At 45.8% G+C, this 24,883-nt stretch overlaps 1 protein-coding gene across 1 annotated transcript; it reads right to left on the bottom strand.

The window, feature by feature from the left end:
• Positions 1 to 1,607: 1,607 nt before the first annotated feature.
• On the bottom strand, positions 1,608 to 18,668 carry LOC133375457 (lymphocyte antigen 6E-like). Its single transcript, XM_061607065.1, has 3 exons — positions 18,528 to 18,668; positions 5,658 to 5,777; positions 1,608 to 3,617 (listed from the first exon to the last, which is right to left on the bottom strand). The coding sequence occupies exons 1-3, from the start codon at positions 18,577 to 18,579 to the stop codon at positions 3,409 to 3,411; spliced, it is 381 nt and encodes a 126-aa protein (XP_061463049.1). The 5' UTR covers positions 18,580 to 18,668; the 3' UTR covers positions 1,608 to 3,408.
• Positions 18,669 to 24,883: the final 6,215 nt, after the last annotated feature.

Here is a 24,883-nt window from a genome sequence, read left to right on the forward strand (position 1 = left end):
GGAACTCCCCCCTCCCCTTCTCACTCCTCATGTTTTATATCTTTTCCTAACTAAACTGACCCCAAAGTAAACCCAAAGTAAATGTGATCAGGAAGGTGGGAACCCACTCATTTCCTGATAAGTTCCCGGATGATAGGTGTGATCTCCCTGCTGTAGATTCCTGATGATTCCCCAAGGTTAAGATTATCATAATCCTTGTGTAAAACTGTTTCTTTGACAGGAGTTTATCCTGTCTTCTCCAAAGGCTTAGAAATGCACAACACCTCCTAGTTTGAAAAGAGCTATTCTGTTTCCTCCTGATGGCCTAGATTATCATAAGCATTTCCTTTGTTTGAAAGGAGCGCCTATTCTTACTAGGTGACAAATCTAAATTTCCATGGGAGTCAGGAAATCTATACCTTCAGGCATTGCAAGATATGTACTCAGAGGTCACAGAGGGGCTGTTTCCCAGGAATCTTTGCTGTTGCAGGCCTTTTCAAACTCTGGTTCACTGAGATGAATCAAAGATTAAAAATCCTCAATATTTTGATTCCTCATAACAGTGCCTTCTACACTTCGGTTGGCGGCCCAACTATGTCCCTATCTGGACAGGGATAACCTGGCTTCAGTTGTCCATGCTCTGGTAACCTCCAAATTAGATTACTGCAATGCACTCTACGTGGGGCTGCCTTTGAAGATGGTTCGGAAACTGCAGCTTGTGCAAAATGCAGCAGCCAGATTGGTAACAGGGACCAGACGTTCCAAACATATAAAACCAATTCTGGCCCACTTGCATTGGCTGCCTGTATGTTTCTGAGCTCGATTCAAGGTGCTGGTTTTGACCTGTAAAGCCTTACATGGCTTAGGACAATACCTGATGGAATGCCTCTCCTGATACAAACCCACCTGTACACTACATTCAAGATCAAAGGCCCTCCTCTGGGTGCCTACTCTAAGGGAAGCTCGGAGGGTGGCAAAAATGGAGAGAGCCTTCTCAGTGGTGGCCCCCAAATTATGGAATGATCTTGCTGACAAGGTGCGCCTGGTGCCAACACTGTTATCTTTTCGGTGCCAGGTCAAAACTTTCCTCTTCTCCCAGGCATTTTAGCATGTGTTTTAAATTGTTTTATATTTTTAAATTGTGTTTTAAATTGTTTTTAAAATATGTTTTAAATTGTATATTTGTTTTAAAGTTTTTGGTTGCTGTAAAGCACCCAGAGAGCTTCGGCTATGGGGCGGTATACAAGTGCAATAAATAAATAAATAAACAAATTCCGGCCAGGTGAAAACACTCAAACAGGATGTGAAAGAGGTATGTCCGGGGAGAAGGAACATGGCCGAGAAGGGGGTGTGGCCTGGTGAGAATCCCAAGGGCCTGATGGGAGAGGTGTTCAGGGCCACATATGGCCCCCGCAGCTTGAGCTCTCCCCCAGTCAAGGGGGAAGTTGCCATGAAACCTAATTGCTAAGTGCTTTTTTCCAGCTTGCCTCGCAGCCAAGAGACGGCCTTTTCATCCCTTGCAATTTTAATATCTTCTTTGATATTTTTTAATAATTTGGTGACTGCAACATCAACCCCCATGAAAATAAACTGCTTACTTACAACCACGCAAACAAAAAAAACGCATGTAGGGTTTGGATCAGGTTTTTATTCCGGTTCAGAGACCTTGGTGAAAAATACACACTTTACATAGAAAGGGAATATAAAATACCAGGTTACAATCAGTTCTTTGAATAACAGAATTCTCCCTTGGGCCCTTCTTTTCCCCTTGGGCTGGGGTTATATGCTTGGCCTCAGGAAGCGCTTAGGAAATGCAGGCAGCAAAGCTTCCTAAACACACTTGCCTGCTCCACATTGAAAGCTGCAGGACTTACAACTGAGTAAAGCTATTTAGGATTGCTCCGCAAACAACCCTGGGGTGATACAAAGCGAAATAAATGGGGCCATTTTTAAAAATGAAAAGAAAAAATTTAGAAGTATTAGGAACGCTTTCATTCTTTTGGAAGTTGACTGCCTATATTTAGCGCAAAAGATTTTGTGTATTCTTTAAAAAGTTACCAATCTCCTAATTGCCAATAAACTCTGCATGTATAAATATAGCCTCAAGAGGGCAGCATTGTTCAGGGAAAATATTAACCCTTTCCAGGCCAAAAACACCTTCTAGGAGTCTGTGTGTCCATATTAGCCAATTCTCCCCAGACTAGCTGGGAGAATCACAGAATAGTAGAGTTGGAAGGAGACAAGAAAGGCATCAAGACCAACCCCTTGGCCCTCCAGATATTGCTGAAATACAACTCCCATCATCCTTGGCCATTGGTCATGCTTGCTGGGAATGATGGGAGATGAAGTTCAGCAACATCTGGAGGGCCAAAGGTTCCTCACACCAAAAGCTGTTGTGGTCCATACCCTGTCCTGTATGGTCAGGGTCCCTGATTAGGGCTCCTTTTCCAGGTTTTCTTGCAGAGTGTTCTGTACTTTGCAAAAAAAGAGAGAGACAGCATACATGTAATGTCCCTACCATCTAAAAGAATGTATTTAGCAAGCAGTTCCCAACAAAATAAAGATTAAAACCATCAGGGATGTTATCCTTGCCAATCAAAATGGCAGGCTGTGGATGCTTACTCATGAATACATCAACTTATAGGTAAGCAAGATGGGGCGCTTGCCTACCAGCTGTTTTACTCGCTGCCCCAGTGGTAGACACTTTTGAGTAAGAGGCTGGGCTGCCTTTTCACACAAGTGGGTCTACTTGTGGGGACTTGGGGAGTTCTCCTCTGCGTCGCCTATCTGGCCTATGTGTCGCCTATCTGGCCAGTGGCCACTCTAGGCGACGTACATACAATAAATATGGCAGAATACAATACAAAAATACAGTGAAATAATATAAATTATAAGAGCAAACAATACATAACAGGAGGCATTTAAAACAGAAGAATATTAAGCCTCCCCAGAAGTCCCGAAAGCCTGCTGAAAAAGCCAGGTCTTTAAGGCCTTGCGGAATATATTCAGGGAAGAGATGTGCCGAAGATCTTGTGGGAGGAAGTTCCAGAGGGTGGGGGCCGCCACTGAAAAGGCCTTCTCTCTAGTGCCCGCCAACCTAGCTGCTTTGGTTGGTGGGACTGAGAGAAGGCCTTGTGTGGCCGATCTTGTCAGGCGGCATGGTGGGCTTACTCATAAGTTATCCCTGCACTGCTCTGTAATTGGGACAAAAGAGCAGCTCAGGAATCGTTTGGGGGAGAAGGGGTCATTTGCCCCTCCTGGACCCAGAAGTTAAAGGACCAGGGCTGTTGTAAGGTCACCAAAGTTCACAGGCAGTGCATGGGAACGCATGCGCATGACTCCACTGACATGCAGCTTTGCACGGAAAAGGTCTAGGGTTCTCCCTGGAAGGAAGGCTTTCTTTGGCACCAGAAGCCCCCACCCCCCCTCCTACAGCTTGGCTCCAAAGATGTAGAGGAAACTGGCCAAGGTGCCCACAACCAGGATCAGGGAGCTGCCTTTCACGCTGACGGCCCCACTGATGTTGCACAAGCTGCTTTCGCAGCATTTGACGGAGAGCGCCACCAGGCCGAGGTCCACTCCTCCTTGCGGGCAGCTCGGAGAGCATCCCTTGCTGATGGACTGCTTATGCTTCTCTCCTGCAGAGAAAAAGAAGGAAATGGGCCCTGTTTAATTCCTTCAAAAGGAGACAGTTCAAACAGGCCGCTCTATAGGAGCGCAGGAAGGTTCCTTATATGAAGTCAGACCATTGGTCAGTCTAGCCCAGTAATGGCTACACTGACTGGCAGCTGCAATCCCGGCAGGGGATATTCCCAGCCCTACCTGGAGATGCCATTAGGGATTCAACCCAAAACCTTCTGCAAGGCAGATGCTCTGCCGCCGTGCTATGGCTCTCCCCCATACTCTATTGCTTAGGGCTGCGAACCAGAAAACCTGCCCTGGCCTCCCCTTGCGCTTTTCAGAGCAGCTTGATGTGCAAGAAGCAGCCAGCATCTCACACCTTTTACATTATGGAGATAAACATTGATCACTTATTTAACGGCCCCTCCGCAGCAAGTTGCTCCTCAAGGCGCAACTACAGTGCCTTAGGAAAAGATTGCAACCCTTGTGTTTCTTTCTAGAACAAGGGACTTTTCCCAGTGAAATTGAGACCACTGCTAGTTGGGTTGCCTGATTTCAAATTCCAGGAAAGGAGAGCGTGGCTGCTCTCCCCCCCCCCCCCCGCCATCTGGACTGGCAGTTTCCATGTGCCCTGCTCCATCCATTGGAGACTTCTTAACGGACTCTCTGCCAGAATGAGGGTGTGCCCTCTGACTTTTAGGGTTAAAAATGGGAGAGCTGTCGAACTGCAAATTTTCTACTGTAGTGCTATTTTTAAATTCTGTATTATTATGGCTATTATGCCATTATTGTATCTACATTCTGTGAGCTATTTTGAGCACAATGTATTTATGGAAAACATAATGCATGCCAGCCAGATGGCTGGCTGGCTGGATGGATGGATGGATATCGGCTAACAACGGCCTCATTCACATGTAATGATGAGCCATGGTTTATCATTACATGTGAATGAACAAACCTTGGTTTTACAGCCATGGTTTGCTCAGGAGAAACAAACTATGACCTTGAGTTCAGATGTCACAACAACCCAAGACAGATGGATTGCTGCTCAAGCCAGAGGAGCAAAGAGAGAGGCACTGAGTGGCGAGCATGGCATCCTGCTCAGTCCCAATAAGCTGTTTGTCATAGCTTATCGATCCATGGGAACTGGGTATATGCCAATGACTTTACAAGGGCCGGCTGATTCTCATTCTCTCTCTCAACTCACTCCAGGCTTGCTCACCCTTTGAATGCATGCAGCACATTAGAAGCAAGGGCATAATTAGAGGCTTCAGGTGGGTGGCACAACCCAACTCTATCCCTATAAATTGCTAACTCTGTGAACGGTGTTGTGCCCAGTTTGGCCCTTAGTTAGATCACACAGGCAGGACCTGCAACAAAATGTTGTCATGTGGTGTGCTCCTGATCAGGGTTCCAGCCACCCATGCCCTCTTCTCCAAGACTGCTTTCCAGCCCCCTCCTGGTTTTCCCTGGGCTTCCTGCCCTCCTCCTCAACACGCAACCAACATGCAGTGGCCACTGAGCATGCTCAGTCCTCATTGGACTAGGGGTTTGGGGAAGGGCTGTAGGGATTTCCCCCTAAGGATAAGTGTTTTTTAAACTTCTACAACCCTGCCCCACCGAGCCTACTGAGAACTCCCTCTTATGCACAGATGGAGTTTGCTATTAGTGTATAGGATTCATCCATTGTATATTAGCCCAGTGATCTATAGTCTAACAGGCAGGATCTCTCAATCGTCTCAAGTGGAGATCTTTACCCACCCAGCTACCCTCTTGAAATCAATGCTAGGACATGTGTGAGCCTGACTTTCTGCGTGGGAAGCAGGTGCTTTGCTGACACTGAGCCTTGTGCCCACCTGCACAATCTGAGACCTACTAAGCCCCACAGGTGACCGGCTGCCACATATTGTGGCTTGCTACGTCCTGATCAACCACATTCTTTTCACAGTGCCAGGCAGGCAGCAAAGAGATTCATGTTTAGCTTAACAAGGATGTCAGTGTTTGGGATGTCCCTGAATGATAGGACCTAAGAACATCAGTGTTGCAAAACCACTTACCAATGCCACCACCAAAATATTTTGTGATGCAGTACTTCTCACTGTCATCGCAGGTCTTGATATTCATGCAACCCCAGTTGGAGTCCGCGTTGTCACATGAGAAGCACGCCAGAGAGGCAACTGCAAAAGTTTCCACAAAAACCTTCATTAGACACGCACAGTAAAACAGGTGCATGAAAGAGGTGCATTGCCCCAGTTCAGAGGTGTAAGGAGATCCAATTTTTTTTCTTTCTTTCAAAGGAAATGTACTAGTCCTCATGATTTCATAGTGCTGGTGGTTTGGCATCATCTACACATGACACACACCAAATCTCACAAATTTTAATATCTCATTATTGCTAAATTTGGACATCTGAATAATGCCTAATGAGCATTCCCACTCCCAGTAAAGAATTGTGAGGATAATTATAATGGGCTATATTACAGGGTTCTTATGAGGATTACTGCAATAACGTATGTGCTGTGCTTTGAGCACTCAGATTACTTGAGGAGTTCTTTAAGAGGAATTTCTTTCTGGGAAAAAATAGTTATCAGGACATACTGATAAGGTAAGAGGCAAGTAGTTCATTTAGCCTTCAGCATTTTCTCCAACAATGGCCAGTCTGTACATCACTCGAGATCTCTTTGCATGCTAATTGATACAGAATGTCCCCCAAAGCAAAGTGTTTCACTTGAGGGAAATAAGAGATAAATACAAAAGCACTGACTCTGGTGTTTGACCTCCGATGGCCATTTCACAAACACAAGTCATCACTTGCCATTGTCACCATCAGGTGATCAACATGCAAGTGTGTGTGGATTCAGCTCAAGTTAAAGATGATCAAAAACAAGGCAGCCGTCCTGGTCCAGAAGGACAAAACTCACAGGGCCTCTAAACTGATCTCATAATTAAAGTAAGCTGAGGTTCACAATGTGTTCACAATGCTGAGATTCAGCATTTCGGGGAGAATTTCTCCCAATAATATGGTATGTAAACATTTGAGTTACACAGAATTCTTTCTTGGGCTGAATGTTTAAACAAGTGAAAATAAGCTAAACACTATGCTCTCTGCAAGAAACCATTTTTTCTGCATTTTTAAAAAAATCTAGCCTGAGGAAGAATTCTGTGCTTACACATTGTTAAACTCCGTGAGTCCTCAAGGAGTATCTGTTTGCTTCCTCTTTGCATTAAGGGAAGGTTGTATTATCACATAATCATTTGTTTCCTAGACTCAGGGGGGAAAACACATTGCCACTGTGCTTGCCCTTTGTAAGAACAGCTCTTCAGTGCACCACCTTCACCCTCGTTTGAGATTTCTCTGCCCTTACATCACTCTTGTTTATTTCAGTTGGGCCCATTCTGTAGAACAATGAAAATCATTCCGCCCTTTCAAGCCCTGTTGGGGTCTTTTTAAATGCAACAACTCCTCCTGGACGTACATGAACACAAGAACCTGCTTCATACTCCATCAGACCATCCCTAGCTGGTGCAGTTTGCCCCAGCTAGCCACAGCACTGCAAAACCTTTGTCAGCCTTGCTATCTACAGGGGGTGTTGCTAGGTACTTAAAAGATGCACAGGTCCCTGAAGCAGATCCTTTAGATCTCTTCTTGACAGGACCTTGAGAAATCCTTCTGTGCATACTCTGAGCAGTATGTAGATTGGATCCTTTGCCCTGCCCGCAATCTCTTAGAAAGAACTGTTGTTTATGTGCATATTAAAACTAGCACACGTCCCTCTGGGCAAATTAAGATTGCTGGTAGCTGGAATCGCACCAAGATTCCACTTTGTAGTTCTACCAGTTGCCCTGGGAGTAGAGATGGAAGGGTCTCTCAGTTTCGTTTCTCTCAGTTTCTACTTTTTCCAGTCTGAAATTTGGTTCTCCACATCTCTGAAGCAATTTGCACATTTTTGTTTAAAAATCCTCATGAAAATTCTTCACCATTTTAGTGCAAATTTCTCCTAATAAATACATTTTTTATACAGCTTTGGCTAATGTACACATTTTTGCAAGCAAATTCTCCTCAGAATGCATTTTGGCACAATATGTTTACTAATATATTAATTTGTATACACACTTTCTCCATATATATTCATTTTTGTAAAGATTGATTGGAGAACTGCGTTGCAAAATTCAGGTAATAATAATAATAATAATAATAAATGTAATTTATGTGTCGCCTATCTGGCCAGTGGCCACTCTAGGCGACGTACATACAATAAATATGGCAGAATACAATACAAAAATACAGTGAAATAATATAAATTATAAGAGCAAACAATACATAATAGGAGGCATTTAAAACAGAAAAATATTAAGCCTCCCCAGAAGTCCCGAAAGCCTGTTGAAAAAGCCAGGTCTTTAAGGCCGAAGATGTGCCGAAGATCTTGTGGGAGGGAGTTCCAGAGGGTGGGGGCCGCCACTGAAAAGGCCCTCTCTCTAGTGCCTGCCAACCTAGCTGCTTTGGTTGGTGGGACTGAGAGAAGGCCTTGTGTGGCCGATCTTGTCAGGCGGCATGATTGGTGGCATTGTAGGCGCTCCTTTAGATAAACTGGGCCGAGACCGTGTAGGGATTTAAAGGTTAATACCAACACCTTGAATTGGGCCCGGAAAACAACTGGAAGCCAGTGTAAATCGAACAACACTGGCGTGATGTGGTCCCGGCTACGACTGTTCGTGAGTAATCGAGCCGCCGCATTTTGAATAAGTTGTAGTTTCCGGACCGTTTTCAAGGGTAACCCCACGTAGAGTGCATTACAGTAATCTAATCGAGAGGTGACCAGGGCATGTACTACCTGTGGGAGCTGATGAAGTGCAGGTTTTGAAGGATGGCTGTTTTTTGATTCTCATATTATTTCAGAAGGTCTACGTCTGTGTTGGAATTGCTTTTTAATATGTTCTTAAACCTTTTTTAAAAAATGTTTTTTAATCTTGTGTTTTTTTAGATGTTTTGAAAGCTTTAAAAAAAATTAAATATGTTTTGTTTTAATGTATTTTAAAGTCTATTTTTATGATGTTTTAAAGTCTTTTTAGTGCTTTTGTTTGCCACCCTGGGCTCCTGCTGGGAGGAAGGGTGGGATATAATCAAATAATAAATAAACAAATAAATAAATAAGGTGCACATTTGATAGATTCAGCTTCAAATGCAAACTGAATTGAATTTCTCCCCTGTTCCTATCTGGGACCATTCCCCCCTGCTAAAAAAAAAACCTATTGTTAAGTTTTTTTAAAAAAGCATATCTGTGAGCAGAATGGAGGATTCAGATTTTGAGGGTTCTTCATGCCATCATCCTCAGAGGGTCCTCTTCTTCTAGAAGAAAGGGGTCTTATAAATTGAGAATTCTCACAAGCCACCTCTTACTTTGCATGGTATGGAGAAAGTGGACAAAGAGAAGTTTTTCTCATAATACCAGATCTCCTGGACATGCCATGAAGCTGACTGTTGGAAGATTCAGGACTGACAAAAGAACGTACATCTTCACATAGCACATCACTGAACTATGGAAGTCTCTCCCATAGGAGGCAGTGATGGCCACCAACTTTGGACGACAAATTCATAGAGGAGGAGAAGGCTATCATGGCTACTAGCCATGATGGCTATGTCCACTGTCAAAGGCAGTATGCCTCTGAATGCCAATTACTGTTTCACTCAGGCCACGCTTCCAGGCTTCCCGGAGGCATCTAGTTGACCACTGTGGACAAAACGGGCTTGTGGTCTGATTTCCAAGAGGACTCCTCTGCTCTCGTGTTCAGTGCTGTTGTGGCAGGGACCCCTTGGGCTTGCCTCAGTTTCCAGGCTTGCGCCTGATCTAGTCACCACCCTCTGGAGCCAGCCCTGAGCGACCCTCCCAATGTTGTTCTCCAAAGACAGCCAATATAATCACCGCATCATACAATGGCTCAGTCAACAGGCTACTCCGGGTGGTAATACTCTGTGGGCAGATGTTTGCAAAAGCAAAAGGCGGCTGCAGGACTTAATGAGTGCCTGTGCAGAGCATGGCGTCGGGGAGAGATTAAAACTGGTGCACTGCTGTGTGTGGGAGAAAGGAAGCTTTGGTAATAAGAGGCACCAAAGAATACAGTATGCATACAGGCACGTGGGGCAAAGGCGTGGGTGATCTGAAACTCCCAGACAGGGAACAATCTCACGATTTGGATCTCTTTCTGTCTGAAGCTTAATCCAGACAAAATTGAAGCAGTGTTAGTGGGTGGTTCTCTAGACCAGATGGATGGCTTGTGGCCTGCTCTGGATGAGGTTACACTCCCTCTGACAGAGCAGGTTCGTAACTTGAGAGTATCCTGGATCCATCATTGTCACTTGAACCAGAGTGACTTCCATCAGCTTCAACTGGTGGCCCAGTTGCGCCCCTGTCTGGACAGAGATAGCCTAACTTTGGTTGTCTATGCTCTGGTTGTCTATGCTCTAGCCTCAGGAGGGGAGAGTGTTCTTGTACTCGGGTCCTGCTTGTGGGCTTCCCCCAGGCACCTGGTTGGCCACTGTGAGGACAGGATGCTGGACTAGATGGGCCACTGGCCTGATCCAGCAGGCTCTTCTGATGTTCTTACGTTCTTATGGTAACCTCTAGGTTAGGCCACTGCAATGTGTTTATGTGGGGTCGCTTTTGAAGATGGTTCAGAAACTCCAGCTAATGCCGAATTTGGCAACCAGACTTCTGACTGGGGTCAGTAGGTGCATATAGCACCAATTCTGGCAAGGTGCGCTGGCTACCAATTAGTTTCCAGGCTCAATTCAAAGTGCTGGTTTTGAGCTATAAAGCCTTAAGTGGCTTAAGTGTATGCCGCCTCCATGGGAGGCTGAGAGGGTGGCGACACGAGAACGGGCCTTTTCAGTGGTGGCCCCTGGCTGTGGAATGCTCTCCCCAGAGAGGCATGCCTGGCCCCTTTTTTATCCATCTTTAGGCGCCAGGCAAAGACCTTCCTTTTCACATGGTGCGCTGACCTTGAGGTGTGCTGTCTTGCTAAGTTTCTTTGATTTGGCTTTTAAGTTTTTGTGTTGCATGCTTTTGAAATTGTGTTGTATGTTCTAAAATCTGCTTTATATGGTATGTTTGCAAATCTTTTGTAAGTCGCCTAGAGACCGTTGGGTATGAGGCGACCAACAGATGAAATAAATAATAATAATAATAATAAAAATCCACCTGAGAGGCTACCTTTTCTGCTATGGGCCACTACAGTCTCCCAAATTGTGCCCAGGGTTATTTTGGGTGGCTATCCCTTGACGTGTAGCCTTGCTCCCAAGGAGGCATCTTGTGGGAAGCAATTAGTGCTGGGAAGCTGCCAGTGCATAGTTTCAGAAGCCTCGAATGCTCTGGAGCTTGCATGTCTCTTCTGGACTATGTAAGATTTAACTGAACCCACAAAACAAACCGGTTTCTGAGGGCCAATTTAAAAAAAGAATGAAAAGCGGCCTTAAAGGCTGCAGAGATGATTGGAAGAGAGACGGGGGAGGGGGGAAAGAGCTGCTCCAGCCTTTTCTTCCTGCCACTTGACAGCCCCAAAATGCCCCCTTTCTTTCTTTCTTTCTTTCTTTCTTTCTTATTTAGTTAGTTATTGGATTTATATCCTGCCATTTCTTCCAGAAGGAGCCCAGGGTGGCAATATCCTTTGATAGTTTTCTTTCTTTCTTTCTTTCTTTCTTTCTTTCTTTCTTTCTTTCTTTCTTTCTTTCTTTCTTTCTTTCCCCCCCCCTATTTTATTGTTTAGTTAGTTAGTTACTTATTGGATTTATATCCCGCCCTTCCTCCCAGAAGGAGCCCAGGGCAGCCAACAAAAACACTAAAAACACATCTTAAAATAGCTGAAAACAAAAGACTTTGAAATATATTCAAAGCAAGCATCTTTTAAAGCATTCAAACGAAACATCTTTGAAAACAGCTTTTCAAAAAAGAAACCTCTTCAAAGGCGCCTTAACAAGCAATTCCAACACAGACCGCAGACCGGGATAAGGTCTCTCCTTAAAAAATTGATTGTATCCATAGAAACAAAGGGCCTGAACATAAATAAATACATGAATAAAATTGCGTTCCCCGCCAAAGATATATTTCCTCATGTGGAGGCAGAAAAGGATCTTGCAGAGGGTGATTCTGAGTGCACAAACAGCAGCAGGGCGAGCATGCCGTCCCTCGGCTACCGCTTCTTGGGAAATATTTCATTTGACCCTGACCTGCTTGCAAGAAACGCCCTGCCACCTTTAACATTGCATACTGAAGCAAAGGTTAAACAGCCACCAACTCAGACCGTTGGCACCACTTCTCGGCTTACTGAGGCCCCATCTGCACAATGCATTTAAAGCACTATCATGCCGTTTCAAGCAGCGATGGCTCCCCCCCTCCGAGAATCCTGGAGACTGTCGTTTGTTAAGGCTGCCGAGAGTTGTTAGGAGACCTCCCCCCTCGTGTTCCCCTCAAAGAGCTAGTTTTCAGAGCAGTTGAACAATCATTCCCTTTTCCCAAGCAACTCCATCGCCGTTAAAGTGGCATCGTAGTGCTTTAAATGCATAGTGCAGATGAGACCGAACTGGCAGATGCTCTCGGGCACAGAGAAGCCTTTCTGAGCTCGCTTTCTTAAGGTCATTTGACTGGGGGCACCAAGGGTTAAATGTGGGGAGCTTCTGTGTGCAAGCGACAGAAGGCGACCCTTTGCTTGAGAATTTCCCCCTCTCTCAGCCCATCGCTTTCTCTCCCATTACTACATTCTGAACAAGTAAAGCAGTCTTAGACTGAGTCAGAGCCTTTAGACCAGTCCTGTGTACTCCGGCCGGCAGCAGCTCTCCAAAATCCCAGGCCTAAAGTCCAGTAGCCCAAACCCTTTTGGGGTGGCAATACCAGGGGATCAACCTGGTCCCTTCCACATGCAACAGGGCGACCTGCCACCGATTGAGCAAGGCACCTTAGTTGGTCCTGGATTACAGACAGAGAGCAGAAAACAGAGAACGCTTAGTCAGAGAGGAGGGCTGTAAAATCACCCAGTCCTCTGTTAGCAGTAGAGGCTGGTGGCTCCTTGATATTGCAAACTAAAACCTGGAGCGGATTCACGGCCCTGCTGACAACGGAGCCACCAGTCTCTACTGTGTATCTAGTAAGGTGAAGAACAGGCTGTCCTCACTTTCTGTTGCATGGTTATGTACTCAGGCCCTGGACTTGTTTTGAATGCCAGGGCTCAGTCACTGATCATACCTCTGATTATGTGCAGAATGCTATTCCCTAAGCCAGGCGCAGGGAACCTTTGGCTCTCCAGATCAGAGCTTGGAAAAGTTACTTTTTTTAAACTACAACTCCCATCATCCCAGCCAGCATGGCCACTGGATTGGGCTGATGGGAGTTGTAGTTCAAAAAGTAACTTTTCCAAGCTCTGCTCCAGATGTTGCTAAACTACAACTCCCATCAGCCCCAGCCAGCATGGCCCATGGCCTGGGATGGTGGGAGTTGTAGTTCAGCAACATCTGGAGGGCCAAAGGTTCCCTGCACCTGGCCTAAGCAGTGATTCAGACAGCATCCGTTCATCTGGAGTTAGAGAGAGAGCATTCCTAGGAAAGGAGGGGCATGATTTTATGCAAGCGTAAACCTTGGTACCCTAGTATGACTTCTCCCATGGCTGCTGCATGTCCCAACACATCAAGGGAGAGAGAATGCCCTGTTCTGCAGGAATCAACAATTGAAGCTTTTTGCAGTGTGGAGGAAAGCAAGAGCATCCCTGCCAAAGAAACGACCACTTGAGGCAGAGGAGCACAGGCCAGTGGAAAAAACTGGCAACATTTGCTTCAAACCTTCTTACTTTATAGCTCCACAAAGATTTGCTGTGAGCCAAACAAACGACTGGGTTTGGGTGAATCTTTTAATCCCTTTACTCTGTCTGTCATGATGAACAATGGACCATCAGGCACTCCCAATTTTGAAAAATGACCCATCTTGGGGAGGGGGCAGGATAGTGAGCCATAAAGCTGTTACAGCTGGTATCAGAGAACAAAGGTGCTGGCTGTGGTGTTTGTAGATAGTTTTTGCAATCTGATGCCTTGTTTAAAGCTCCCTGCTTGCCTGCAGACATTCTCAGGTTCAGTCTCCAGGCAGAGCTGGGAGAGACTCCCTGCCTAAAACCCAGGGAGCTGCTGCCAGTCAGTGTAGACCATGCTAAGCTAGATGGACCAATATTCTGACTTCCTATATTCTGTTCTATATTTGATGGGCTAAACTATGCATTGCTTTAAATTGTGCCATGAATTTTTTGTGTGTTGTTTTACTCTTTTTGCCTCTGAGGTGGAGGATCTGTGATCCTGAAAAGCAATATTGAAATCATGGAAAGGAAAAGCAGTCTGTTTTGCTTCTGTGGCGCCCGTCCAGCGACTCCTTGCCACGCCTTCAGGCACACGGACAAAGGAGAGAGATGGCCACAAGCACTGTGAATCACAGCTATGACGCTCCTTCCTTGGATGCTCAGGCCACCGCCCTGAACAAAACCAAAACAGCCCCACATAATTGCAGGCCACCCTCTCCCTCTCCCAAAAAACAGATTTTTAATGTTTATTGTATCTGTGTGTTTATTTTGTACGTCGCCCAGAGTGGCTGGATAGCCAGCCAGATGGGAAACTAAGAAATTCAATAAGAGTAAGAAGAAAAAACAAAGCAAAATCCAGGGCATGGATCAATTGTCCTTCCTTCTGAGGCTGCTCAGGCTGCACACGGCAGTAGTGGGTCCCTCGTTTTAAGCCCAAGCTTATCCCAATCATGTGTGACAGGGGTGGGGAACCTTCCTCGGCTCGAGGGCCACAGTTTCTCCTGGCCATCTGCCAAGGGCCACATGGCAACAGTAGGCGGGGCCAGACTCAAAAGTGGGCGGAACAATGAGAGTAAATGTTACCTCTGGACAGCAAGCTAGGTTCTACAGACACTCACAGCACCCTCTGTCCACCCAGGCAAGCGAGAGGAGCTACCAGAGTTCCAAGCCACGTCCCAGCCAGGTGAAAACACTCAAGAAAAGTGGGAAGTAGGAATAGTGAGGGGGTGTAGCCTGGGGAGAGTGCCAACGGGGACCAATGGGTGATCTGAGAGGTGATTATTTTAAGCAAAGGGGGGACATACATAGTGGGTGCTGAACCCTCCTTGTGCCCGCAGCTTGTCTCCCTGAGTGCTGTTTCCATCCCACCCAGAGGGCTCTTCTTCTCAGGCAACAGTGAGCAAAGTTGTTGCTGGTGGGGTGCTTGGGGGAGATAAGTGGGGCACAGGGAGGGTTCCACTTATCCTCAAGCCCCTACTGTTGTCACAGTCACACACACACACCCTCTCTTACCCTCACTTCCTCCGTCATGGCAGCCTTCCCCAGCCTGGTGCTTGCCAGATGATTTAGATGCCAACGGACATCATTCCCTGACTATCGGCTGTGCCAAAACATCTGGACGGTACCAAGAGGCGAAGGGTTGCATACCTGAGACTGACCCAGATTTAAAGAAGCAGATCCGGCGCCCATTTGTGGTTCCTTCTTTTGTACAAACACAACTCTTTCTTCCCTTTCATCCCACCCCTCGAGCTATTTCAGGGGCCAGAGATGGAAGGAGAGAAAGGGCTTATCAGCCACTTGGCAGCCTTGGGAATAAGGATGGGCAAAAATTGTTTTGTTTTTTTTAAAATGTGGTGGGTTGATTTTGGTCCTGGGCTGCCAGTTGCTGACCTCTGTGCTCTGTTCTAGAGGCACTGTGAGTACACTATAGTACCATTTTTATATTTTGGGTCTTGCTATTGTTTTCTTTCTGAAAAATGGCAGAGACCAGGAGGCTCCCGTTTGTTTATTTATTGCATTTATATACCACCCCATAGCCGAAGCTCTCTGAGCAGTTTACAACAAAGGTGTTCCAAGGTGTCCTTGCATGAGCCACGTGTGTTCATTCAAACCACCACGTGCCACAGATTTAACTTTTGCTGTGTTTTTTGTGGTCTGCACACCTATTACTATTGTTCTTGCAGTGTTTGCTATCATAATGATTCTATTTATGGGCCAACATGATCAGAAAACAAGATATGGACCAACAGTGTTTGTTCTTATGATGATTCTATTTATGGAACAACAAGATAGAGAACTCTTACATTAACTGTGGCAACATTTGGGGAAAGGCCGTGGTTTGCATGCAGGAAGTCCCTGGTTCAATCCTCAGCATCTCCACGTAGTGCTGGGTGAGAATCCTGCCTGAAACCCTCAAGAACCACTGCCAGTCAGTGTAGACAGTACTGAACTAGATGGACCAATGGTCTGACTCGGTATAAAGCAGCTTCCTGAGCTATCATTCTGATTATCCATTCTTTACTATCTTGCTAAACCTAGCTGGCTCTCCTGTTTTTACAGAGGATTCATTCAGACAACCAGCATATTCCTGGAAAGAAACTTGGCTTCTGTACTCTGAGTAATAGAAATGGATAGAGATTGTCTATAAAACGAACTGCCTTGCTTCATTGTTAATTCACAAATAGGCAAAAAAACCTTGTGGTTTAAGAACGTTCCTATAGCCCACAGATATTTCTACCAAACTTTAAAAAGCAGGGAAATTGGGCAGCTATAGTGAATGCACCACGGGAGCAGGAGACCTGACCTCCTCTCTGAGATATTGTACTGCCCTACAAATTGGTCAAAATGCAAACACCATTTGGGTTGGTTTTTCACAGTCCAATCCACTTGCTGTGTAGCTTGGAAGAATTTGGTAACATGTGCCTCTGAGGGAGGGAGGAGGAGTGGGCAGGGGGGAAGGAAGAGGGGGAGGAGAGGAAGAAGGGAGGAGGGGAGGGGAGGGGAAGGAGGGGAGAGATCTGGATTTTTTTCTCTTGTTTTACACTTTGAACTCTCGGTTCTCTCCAAGTGTTTTGTGTAACACCATGAAAACTTAGTGGGTTGCTAAGCAAATGGACTGCAAGTTTTGTAAGACTGTTTTGAAATGAGCTTATGGGAAGCAGCGGAATGGCATGCGGAGGTATTTTCAATTTAACATGGAGGAATGTGAAAAATCCATGCCGGCTCAAGTATACAGCCACTCTTGTGGCTGCATAATATGTGTTGCGCAACAACAGGGAGATCCACAGTAGCTCCTAAGGAGTGGCAGCTTCAAAGTCCATTGGTTGCTGGACCCCCCTGCACAGTCTGGTTCTACTTGATTCCTACATCTCAAAAGCAGCTTTATTATCTATTACGGATGGAAAAATCTGCCTGTTTCAGTTCTCTCCGTTTCTCATTTTTCCAATGTTAAATTCAGTTCTCTACAGCGATCTGCTATTTTTAAAATAAAAAAATCCTCATGAAAATTCTCCACCACTTTAGTGCGAATTTCTCCAAATAAACACATTTTTGTAGGCAGTTTTGACAAAGCTTCACATTTTTGCAAGCCATCTCTCTTCATTTCCTGCCTTTTTGCATGTCATTTTCACTCATATATTCATTTTTATGCACACTTTCCCCTAATATATGCATTTTTGTAAATGTTGTTCAGTTGGCAAAGTGCATCCCAAAATTCTAATCAATGCGAATCTCGAAGGATGTCTGTGTTTCGGTTCTCATATTGCTTTGGAAATTGCAAATTTGATAAATTCTGTTTGAAATGCGAACTGAATCGAAATTCTCACGCATCCCCATTGCAGTATCTGTCTAGACCAGCATCATTTGCAATGACCTGCAGCACTGCAGGCTCCAACTTAGATCATTCTCGTTTGGAACGCCACTGATTTAATCAAGGAGATTTTGCCACAGAATTCGTCCCAACAGAAGCAACTGTCAAAGGCCGAGGGCTTATTGGGGGAAATATTGCAAGCAGCCTGGGACAGAAGCCCTGATACAGCACCCCTGTACAGGAGAAGCACAACACCACACAATAAGACAGAACACCAAAGGAAGGGAGTTGGGGGAGCCACACTTCCTTCTTTTTATTTCCAACAAACCTTGCACTCTACATGAATTTCTTTCCAGTGGACCAGGGAGGCATGGGTATCTTTCCCCTGACTCCTTTTATCCCATTTGTCCTTCAAACAACCCTGTGAGGTAGGCCAGGATGAGGAATGGGGCATGGCCCAAGGTCACCCAGCGGTGCTGCCATCACAGTAGGATTTTGGGGTGGACCTCCTAGGGCCCACTCACCAGAATGAACGGGAGGAGCCCACATTTCAGAGTAAACAAAGGAGGGAAATCTGTAATGCTATTAAGTTGAAAATTACCCAGCTGGGCCACTGGCACGCCCCAAACTAGTGGTCCTCAAACTTTGTTTCCCACGGACCACTTGAAAACTGCCAACGGTCTTCGCAGACCACGCAATGGCTTTTCTGTCTTTTGTAGCGACAGTAACACATTTTCACGTTTTCACTGCAACTTTAGTGCTGCATGATTTTTCTAGTTGTTTTCATATTGCTTCTTTCAGTTCTCATATTGGGTTTTATTGTAATACAGTTCGCATCCCATAGAATTCACACTGTAATAGGGTAAAATGCAATCCAAAGAATGAGAAAGCGACACAAACACAATTAAAAATCGATGCGACTGTTTAATGCAGACGTGCCGCGGGCCATCAGAGTGAAGCTCGGGGGCCACTGTTTGGGAATCCCTGCCCTACGCTTCTTGCATTTTAATGCTGGCCTCTCCAGTTGCCTTTCTCTCACGCACCCCACGCCCTGAGTCTTAGCCTGGCCATGGATGAGCAAACAGGTCACAAGGCGAAGGGCCGCAGCTCAATGACGGCGCATCGGCTCTGCATGCAAAAGGCCCCTGGTTTGATCCCCAGGTAAGGCCGAGAGAAAGAGAGACCCTTGGTCTGAAACCCTGAAGAGCTGCTGCCAGCACGTGCAGCCAATATTGAGCTAGATGGGTCTGACAGTGCAGAAGGCAGCTTTCCGGGCACCTAAAAGCCTTACCTCTTTCCACGCACAGCAGAGCTGCCATCAATGCTGCAAAGGAAGCCTTCATCTTCGAGGACGCCCTGTTTTGCAATCCAGGCAGGCAGGCAGGCAGAGTTTCTCTCAGGGCCAGAGGTAGTGCTTGAGCGGCTGTACTTCCCTTGGATGTGGTATAAGGGCGATGTGTGAGGGGAGGGGCCAGAAGGGTGTGGGCTGAGGGGGAGGCATGACCAGCCAATCATCAGCCTCCTTGCATCCCAAAGTAGCCAGAGGGAGGCGGGTGCAAAACGCTCTGCAGGGATGCATTCCAATGGACTCCTCTCTCTCTCTCTCTCTCTCTCTCTCTCTCTCTCCAGTTACTTTCCATGCGATGAGAGCATGCCAAGGAGAGAGCCGAACAGTAAGGCATTCTTTGGCAGCCAATGGGGAAAGAACAAAGGCGCCAGCCAGCCTCTCTGGCCCTGGCCTCTTGGCTGCATTCAGGACTGGAGGGAGCACTCGAGGAAGGAAAGGAAGAATGGTGGCAATGAGTGATGCTGCCGGTCCACAAGCAGAAGGGGGGGCACGTGTGGCTTTGCAAGCACTCTGGGAAAGGGAACAGGCAGCACAAGCTGAGCATGCAGAAGAGGTCCATAATTCATTCCCCTGGCATCGATCTCGGCTGGCATAGATACCTGGCGAGCCGCTGCCAGTCAGAGTAGATTCTACTGGTCTGAGTGTTTGACGCGGTGTATCATGAACTCATATGTGCAGAGACATGTGTTTGAGCATGTGGCCAGGCAGCTTTTATTTATTTAAACAGACCCGGTGCTGGTGGGTGGTCAGGTTGGCACTGGCTGAGGTGAGGGCTCCTGTGGCTGAGAGGGGTTGGGTAAATGTTGTCCCACTCCGTGATCCACGCCGGCATCGTGTTGCAGGGCATGCGCCCTGCGAAGCAATGCTGGTGTAGACTGCAGAGCAGGAGCCACCCTCCCAGGCAACACCCCCACCTCCACTAGTGCAGGCTGTCTGCACCACTTCCCATGACACACTACCACCTCCAAGGGGGCTTAAACAGGCCCAGGTGCATCAGCTGACTGAGCACATATGCTTGCCATTGCCCAAGATGGCAGTGGGGGCATCAACATGTCCCTTCCACCATCTTTGGTGATGGTGGGCATGTATGCACAGTGCACTAACCCGCTGATGTGGCTGGGCCCATTTAAGCCTCCAACAGTGGTGGTAGTGCCGCTGCGCTACAGTTGCTGCCTTTGTGGGCCCATTGCAGCCTGGTGCCGGTCCTGCATTTAAGCCAGCCTTCCCCAACTTGGTGCCCTCCAGATGTTTTGGACTACGACTCCTATCAGCCCCAGCAGTGGACCAAAACATCTGGAGGGCACCAAATTAGGGAAGGCTAGTTTATAACATGCTACATTCGCACAGTTTTATTCAGTTTGTTTAGTTCAATTATTTCTTCTCCACTTTTCTTACACCGAAATGTAAGAACACAACGAATTGACAACTACAAACCATAAAATCTACAGTGAAGGCGCTTCCAGGTTGTCCCTATTTTCAGGTGGGATTCAATCACATGCCAGCAAATTCAGGTTGCACAATTAAAGTTTTTAAATGTAACTGTGTTTTAGAATGTTTTTAACTGTTTTTAGAATGTTTTTTCTTTATTTGTTAAAATGTTTAGTTGATGTGTAATTGATGTGTTTGGTGCTCTAGGCTCCTTTGGGAGAAAGGACGGGATATAAACTTATCATCATCATCATCATCATCATCAACAACAACAACAACAACAACAACAACATAATAATAATAATAATAATAATAATATGGATTGGGCACTCTTGTGCAATAAGCTCACTCCCCCTCCCCAAACTCAGACTTTCTGCAATAAGGAAAGTGACAGGGAATGCACTAAAAAGTGTGGGATATCATTTGCTTGATGCAATGTCATCTAGCCTCCCTGCACCAACAAATCAGAATGAATGCTCAATAAATAGCTGATATCGTTTTACCTCCCCGCAAACTTTGTGCAAATAAATCAGGATGAATGCTCAAGAAGTGATTCATAAATTCAAACCAACAATATCTTTTTTTTAAAAAGGAGATGGCAAATACTCTTCACATTTCATCCTGGATGGTCAATCTAAGAGTACACTCGCTGTGGAACCAAACCATGTTCATCATCCTCCAAAAGGCTGGAAGTGAAGGAGCTGCAAGGGTACCTCCCTAGGCAAGCAATTGTCCAATCTGGGTGTCCCAACTAAGAAGGCCCTGCGCCCCTCCAGACTGTTGGTTGTCTTGCAGGTGTATTCTGCAACATCTCACCGATGCAACAATAGTGTATTAGTGGTGGATTCATACTGGACCGTCCACACATCATTCTGCTTCAATAGTTCTGTGATGTTTCCCCAGCTTTATCCCATTGTGTCCATCTGGAGGGGCAACTCTTGCAACAAAACCAGGACAAAAATAAACAAGTCCCAGAACATTTGTAATATGAAAAGTTATGGGATTTCAGCAGCAAGCACTGACTGGAAATGAAGCAATATATCCACGCTGAAACTTTTGCAGCCGCAAACAATATTGAAAATGGGATCATTTACAACCACCCCAATACAATCCTGAGCACAAATAATCATGTATATACAATAAAATGCATCGGGGGGGGATCCCTCTCTCACAGGCCACCGTATCTCAAAGAGCAAGAGAACATAAAGGAGGGCCTCTATAGGAGTCTGCAGTTCCCAAGCAGGTCTGTTTGTTAGGAGGAAATTCTACCATAGCCCAGCATCGCCGAGAGGTCAAAGATCACTGTCAGAACATAGAAAGCTGCCTTCAACCCAGTCAGACCATTGGTCTCATTTAGCTCAGTGTGGTCTCTACAACACTGACTGGCAGCAGGTTTTCAGGCAGGGAGACTTGCCCTGCCTGGTGAAGCCAGGGATTGAACCCGGGGCCTTCTACAGACAGAGTGCATGCTCTGCCATGGAACTGTGGGTCTTCCACCGTGAGCAGAGCCGGAAAACAAACTTGCAATCAGCTCAGGTGGAAAAAGTTGGTAGTGATGTGTTCTAATATCCTGGCCAGTTACAACAGGAAATGATGCAATTCTAAAACAATCATACTGGGAACATGCTTTTTTTAAAAAACACACACACCCGAAAACACAAACTACAAATAAAGAAAACGCATAGCAGTGGGGAGGGAGGCCAGACTAGAAATGGATATGTAGCCCTTCAGAAATCTAGCAAAGAGGTCAGTTTCCCACCCACTCCCTTCAGAAAGGAAGTTTCAGTGTTTGAGGGCCATATTCCGTGATGTCGCTGAAACTCCTAATTACCTGGCTTGGAAGACAATTTTGCTCATAATGCTCAGAAACAAGACCAGCTGAAGTAGACACATTATATCCCTCCAAGTTCTTCTCCACAGGTTGGAATGCAAAAATGAGGCTCATTAGTTAAATTGTTTCCCACCAATTTATAGTCTGTTTTGTTTTGTTTTAGTATATTTTGAAGCCTGTTTTTAAATATGTTTTTGAGTGTTTTTAGTGCTTTGTTTGCCACCCTGGGCTCCTTCTGGGAGAAGGGCGGGATATAAATGTAATAAATAAATAATAATCAATTGCTGCTCACTCCACTAATAAAACACGGACAAAGAGGAGGGTTTTGGAAAGAGGGGGTCGGAGGCAGTAGGCTTCTGAATGCCAGTTGCTGGAAACAACAGAAGCGAAGAGTTCCTGCTGTTGCACTCAGATCCTGCTTGTGGGTTTATTATTATTATTATTATTATTATTATTATTACCTTTATTTATACACCGCCATTTTTCCAAAACTGGAACTCCCTTTTCCAAAACTGGCTTCCCACTGGGACATCTGATTGGTCACTGTGAGAACAGGATGCTGGACTAGGCTCTTATATTATTATGTTCTTTTGGATTCTGATTTTTTTCAGTGCATTCAGCAGGAGTGGATTGACTTCAGTCTGGTGTGATCATTTGAAAGAAAATAATCCTAATTCCTGCGCAGCCTGTTATTTCTGATTGAGGCATATTCTTCCCCTTCCACTACATTGCACTGTTCAAGTACATGAAAGGTTGTCACACAGAGGAGGGCCAGGATCTCTTCTCGATCGTCCCACAGTGCAGGTCACGGAACATAAGAACATAAGAGCCTGCTGGATCAGGCCAGTGGCCCTTCTAGTCCAGCATCCTGTTCTCACAGTGGCCAACCAGGTGCCTGGGGGAAGCCCGCAAGCAGGACCCGAGTGCAAGAACACTCTCCCCTCCTGAGGCTTCCGGCAACTGGTTTTCAGAAGCATGCTGCCTCTGACTAGGGTGGCACAGCACAGCCATCATGGCTAGTAGCCATTGATAGCCCTGTCCTCCATGAATTGGTCTAATCTTCTTTTAAAGCCATCCAAGCTTTAAAGCCCATCCATAATGGGCTCAAGTTGTAGGAAGCCAGATTTCGACTGGACATCAGGAAAAACTTCCTTACTGTTAGAGCCATATGGCAATGGAACCAATGACCTAGAGAGGTAGTGGGCTCTCCAACACTGGAGGCATTCAAGAGGCAGCTGGACAGCCATCTGTCGGGAATGCTTTGATTTGGATTCCTGCATTGCGCAGGGGGTTGGACTCGATGGCCTTATAGGCCCCTTCCAATTCTACTATTCTGTGATTCTATACATAGAAAACTGAAAACAAATTGTTTGGGTTAATATTTAGTTCACCTGGCATGTTCCGTAAGCCTCGCTTGCTGGAGTCATCTAGGAGGATGTGGTTCTAGGATTGTGAAAATGGAAATGAGATAAACATCATGGGTGGTGGTGGGAGAAGTTAATAATTAAGCAGACTGACTCAGAAGGAAAACATCTCCATGTGATGGAAGAAGGTGATGGTGACAGCAGGAGTAACAAGTCAATCCAAACTGGGAGATGGACAGCTGAAAACAAATCATTTGTTCCTGTTTAAGGTTGGGGAAGGGCTCAGAAACTGTCTCTACCTCCGAGCAGAATTGTTGCCATCTCCTTGAACAGGGGCTCCCAAACTGTGGTCCGCAAGTGAAGCAACTACATGCTCCTGGCTAAAAGACCCAGTGAAGTCGGTTAAGGGAATTTGGCTGTTAGCTACTCAGGCAACTTTATCCCCTGCAGCACGGATGGGCAGCTTGTGGCTGCCATGTCCAACGGTCAAGGCTGATGGGAGATGTAGTCCAGCAGCTTCTGGACAGCCACAGGGCCCCCATCCCTTCCCGAAAGGACCTTAATGATTAGAGGAATCCCAAATGTCCAGTTGAAAGCGATAAGTGCTCACCGATTCTCCTTTATTATACCAAGGTAGATTTGGCGTTCTGAATGTCTCCTATTCAGCTACTGCATTTCTTTAACACTACAGGTAAATTGAAGAGAGCACTGAGAAATCTGCTGGAGATGCCTAGTGAACACACACAGACCCTCCAAAGTCCCTAGCACTCCCCCCACATGCCAAAGTCCCCAGGCTTTCCTCACGTGAGGTGTACAGCTAAGGCCAGAGGAGTGGGTGAGAGTGATACAAGAGCACAGAATGAGTCATGCTTGGCCCGGTGGTTTGCTAAGCGACTTGCTTTAGCAACCTAGTTCTGGTTCCTAAAACAGGAACCTGTAGTGGTGACTGTTCAGCAACAGGAACATGCTTCCTGGCTGTTGTGGGCAGGGACTGAGTGTCACATGCTCATGGATGATGTCTACTTTTGAAAATGTGCTAACTCACTTTTTGGTTGCACTGACTAGGGGAAAGGTTGAGAAGGCTGGGACATCCTAGCTCAAGGGACTCGTTTTCTTTGCAGCCATATTTGCACTTCCTCATGCAACATGTTACAGGTGGGATATAATTACCAACAAATTCAGGATGCAAAATTAAGGTGGATTTGGTGCTCTTGCAGAGCAAACCTGCTTCCTCCCTCCCCCCAAAATCTGGACTCTTTGCTATAAGGAGGATGACAGAAAAAGATGGGCTAGAAAGTGGGGGACAAGTTGCTTGATGCCATAACATGTAAGGGATTTTCACACATTACATTCAATGAGGGTGTAATTTGTACCTGAGTGTACACAAATATGTGAGTCATACACTCCACAGTTATGCACATTATTTATTAGATTTATATCCCGCCCTTCCCCCCAGTAGGAGCCCAGGTCAGCCAAGAAAAACATTAAATCCTCATCATCATCATTTTATTTGTATGCCGCCTTTCCACATAAAATTGTGCTCAAGGCAGCTTACAACAAGGTGAACAAAAATACATGTCAAAAACAATTGCAAAAACAATTTCCTAATAACAAAAAATAATAAAACAGTGACATAACAAATATAATAACCAAAAACAACTTTTCAACATTATGAA

The sequence above is a fragment of the Rhineura floridana genome, chromosome 1 (genome assembly GCF_030035675.1).
Source record: "Rhineura floridana isolate rRhiFlo1 chromosome 1, rRhiFlo1.hap2, whole genome shotgun sequence".
In the NCBI taxonomy this organism is placed as follows: domain Eukaryota; kingdom Metazoa; phylum Chordata; class Lepidosauria; order Squamata; family Rhineuridae; genus Rhineura; species Rhineura floridana.